Raw genomic sequence first — 3958 nt, 5'->3', positions numbered from 1 at the left:
GCAGCTTAGTTGGGACCGGGTCTAAGAGACAAGTGCACGGTTTAGATGAGGCAACAGCCACACTAATTTGCTGCAAGTTAATGGGGGTGAAGCTATCCAAGTAACTATCAAGAGTAACAGTCGTATCTCTACTTCCATCACTCAGGGAGGGGTCAATGCCACACAAAGGCAGACGCTGATGAATGTCGTCCCTAATAGATTCGATTTTGGTACTGAAGAAGTTCATGAAATTTTCACTACTGAGACCTGTCGGAATAAAAGGGTCAACAGAGCTGGAGCTTTGTGTTAGCCTAGCTACGGTGTCAGAGAGAAACCTTGGATTAGATTTGTTCTCTTCTATTAGAGATGAGTAATATGCTGCTCTAGCTTTGTGTTAGCCTAGCTACGGTGTCAGAGAGAAACCTTGGATTAGATTTGTTCTCTTCTATTAGAGATGAGTAATATGCTGCTCTAGCTTTGTGTTAGCCTAGCTACGGTGTCAGAGAGAAACCTTGGATTAGATTTGTTCTCTTCTATTAGAGATGAGTAATATGCTGCTCTAGCTTTGTGTTAGCCTAGCTACGGTGTCAGAGAGAAACCTTGGATTCGATTTGTTCTCTTCTATTAGAGATGAGTAATATGCTGCTCTAGCTTTGTGTTAGCCTAGCTACGGTGTCAGAGAGAAACCTTGGATTAGATTTGTTCTCTTCTATTAGATGAGTAATATGCTGCTCTAGCTTTGTGTTAGCCTAGCTACGGTGTCAGAGAGAAACCTTGGATTCGATTTGTTCTCTTCTATTAGAGATGAGTAATATGCTCCTCTTGCCTTGCGGAGCGTCTTCCTGTACATTTTGAGGCTGTTTTTCCAGATTAAACAAGACTCCTCCAATTTACTGGAGCTCCACCTTCTCTCCAGTCTTCTGGCTGTTTGCTTTAACAATCTAATCTCAGAATTGAACCACGGAGCTTTCCTTTTTGGCTTTAGTTTTTTAATTCTTAAGGGGGCGATGGAGTCAAGCTTCGTGCGTATCAAGTCCCCAGCACCACCTACAAGATGATCTATGTGGGAGGGGCTAAAGTTACCACATGACTCCTCAGTAATGTTAAGGCTTGATAAAGAGTTTAATGCTGATGGGATCACTTCTTTGAATTTAGCAATAGCACCATCAGACAGACATCTAGTCAAGGCTGTTCTGTTTGATGGAACGTAGTCCAATAATACAAACGTAAAAGTGATGAACTTGTGGTCTGATAAAAAAGGGTTCAGTGGAAATACAATTAATTGATCAATATCAATACCATACGTGAGAACCAGATCCAAGGTGTGATTAAAGCTGTGGGCGGGTTCTTTCACTCTCTGGGAGGAGCCAATTGAGTCCAGTAATGAGAGGAAGGCAGTAGCAAGGCAGCCGTCACTGACGTCTACATGAATGTTAAAATCTCCCACAACAAGTATCTGTTCTGCTTTCAGAACTAAGCTTGTTAAACATTCAGAACATTCTGACATGAAATCAGAGTATGGGCCTGGAGGGCGGTAAACTAGAACAATCAGGACTGGCTGGCTTGATTTCCATGCTGGAAGTGACAGACTAAGAATAAGACTCTCAAAGGAGGTATAGTTTAATTTAGGTTTAGGGTTAATCTGGAGCTCCGAGTTATAGATGGCTCCAACTCCACCTCCTCTCCAGAATTTACCATAATTTAACATAACTGGGAGGCGTGGCTTCATTTAAACTGAAATAATCTTCAGGACCAGCCAGGTTTCGGTAAAAGAGGAAATATCAACATGCTGATCTGAGATCGGATCATTTATTAAAAATGCCTTTGACGCCAAAGAGTGAATATTCAAAAGTCCACATTTAATGGTTTTACTATTATTAATTTCTGTGGCGGCAGTTTTTAATTTTATAAGGTTTTCAGGAGTAACACGTCTCCTGTACAATTTAACAACCTTAGGGGGTCGGGGAACAGACACCATCTCTATGGGGTTCTGTGTGGGGTTCTGGGTGGGGTTCTGGGTGGGTGACTGATCCAGAGGACGCTCAGAGATGGGTGTAGGACTACATCTCTGACTCCTGGTCCCGACTCTGGATTGTCAGGGTTTTGGTTGTCTAACAAACTCGGTCAGATTGCTAGAAATGAGAGCTGCACCATCAAATGTAGGATGGACACCGTCTCTCCTAATAAGACCAGGTTTTCCCCAGAATGTCTGCCAGTTATCTACGAAGCCCACGTTGTTTTCCGGACACCACCTAGACAGCCAGCGGTTGAATGACGACATGCGGCTAAACATATCATCACCGTCAGATTGGGGAGGGGGCCAGAGAAAACTACGGAGTCCGACATAGTCCTAGCAAAGCTACACACGACTCAATATTAATTTTAGTGACCTCCGACTGGCGTAGCCGGACGTCATTAGTGCCGACGTGGATTACAATCTTACGGTATTTACGTTTAGCTTTCGCCAGCAACTTCAAATTTGATTCAATGTCGCCCGCTCTGGCCCCCGGGATACACCTCACTATGGCCGCGGGAGTCGCTAGCTTCACGTTTCTGAGAATGGAGTCACCAATCACCAGAGTACTGTCCTCAGCAGGTGTGTTGCTGAGCGGGGAAAATCTATTAGAAACGTGAACGGGGCGGTGGTGAACCGTAGCGGGCTTCGGACTATGCTTCCTCCAAACAGTCACCGAGCCGCCTTGGTGTCCCGGCTGCTCGGAGGCAGCCCAGAGACGGTTAGCGGCTCGGTCCGCACCGCTAAGGGAGGGCTGGCTAGCTATCGAAGCTACTGGATTCGCTTCTATGGTGCGGAACCGGGTCTCTAAATCATTTAGCCTCGTCTCCAACATAGCAAATAAACTACACCTCTTACACGTTTCACTGTCAGTAAAGGAAGCAGAGGAGAAGCTAAACATTTGACACACTGAGCAGGACAGCGGAGAGGCAGAGGGAGAAGCCATCGCTAGCTAGCTAGCGGTGCTAAAAGCTATTCGATAGTTAGCTTATTAAACCAAAGGAGAACTGCCCCAAAAAGTTGTGAATATTGGCGGCGCTAATCCGCTGTCAATGAATATGACAAGCAGTGATCAAAGTTATGTGGGAAAAGAGCAGAAAAAGTGAATGATTGTACAGTGGCAGAGAGAACACAAACAATTCGTGAAACAAGCAAACAGGAAGTGACACAATACGCTCACCGGGATACGTCAGCACGTCGATGCTGACGATGATCTCCTACATACATTTAGTAAATCCTCAGTGAATGCATTTTCATTCCATTCATGCAGCTATTTCCAACAAGCTTAGTCTGCTGCTAGAGGGATTCAATGCGGATATTAATCTGTCAGATCCAGCCCACACCAACACATCGTAATTCTGCTATTTGGAGCTCTTTATTCACCTTTTTTGAACAGTCAGCGAGGTTCCTCAATAGTCTTTCTGATTATTCTTTAACTCCCGCAGAATTTGTTTGCGAAAAATAGTAGATCCAGCTGCTGCCAAATGAGAGGGACAATACATCAACAATCCCATTATTCCGCCTCACATGTCCAAGCAGCAAACACGTTAATACCTACCGGTGACTATCAATATAATCCTCCGTACATATCTGACCGGTGACGATATGTTTAGCCGCATGGCATCATTCCAGCGCTGGCTGTCCAGATGACATCGACAAAACAACGTGGGCTTCATAGATAACTTGCAGACATTCTGGGGAAAGCCTGGCCTTATTAGGTGAGACGGTGTCCGTCCTACTTTGGATGGTGCAGCTCTCATCTCTAATAATATGGCCGACTTTGCTAGACAACCAAAACCCAGACAATCCCAAAACCCAGTCAGGACCAAGAGACAGAGACATAGTCCAGAGTCAAGACCATGAGACAGAGGCGTAGTCTAGAGTCAGGAACAGAAGACCGAGACATAGTCCAGAGTCAGGACCAGGAGACCGAGATGTCGTCCAGAGTCAGGACCAGGAGACAGA

The 3958-nt window shown here is 45.1% G+C and overlaps 1 protein-coding gene across 1 annotated transcript; it reads right to left on the bottom strand.

Annotated features, from left to right (window-relative positions):
- Positions 1-2074: 2074 nt before the first annotated feature.
- On the bottom strand, positions 2075-2939 carry LOC137909758 (uncharacterized). Its single transcript, XM_068754186.1, is given in 3 exon segments — positions 2075-2280; positions 2283-2348; positions 2351-2939. Coding segments are annotated over 3 exon segments (861 nt in total).
- Positions 2940-3958: the final 1019 nt, after the last annotated feature.

This window comes from Brachionichthys hirsutus, chromosome 2, assembly GCF_040956055.1.
Source record: "Brachionichthys hirsutus isolate HB-005 chromosome 2, CSIRO-AGI_Bhir_v1, whole genome shotgun sequence".
Lineage (NCBI taxonomy): Eukaryota > Metazoa > Chordata > Actinopteri > Lophiiformes > Brachionichthyidae > Brachionichthys > Brachionichthys hirsutus.
Note: the sequence above shows the minus strand (reverse complement) of the source record. Positions and strands in the feature narration are given on the sequence as shown.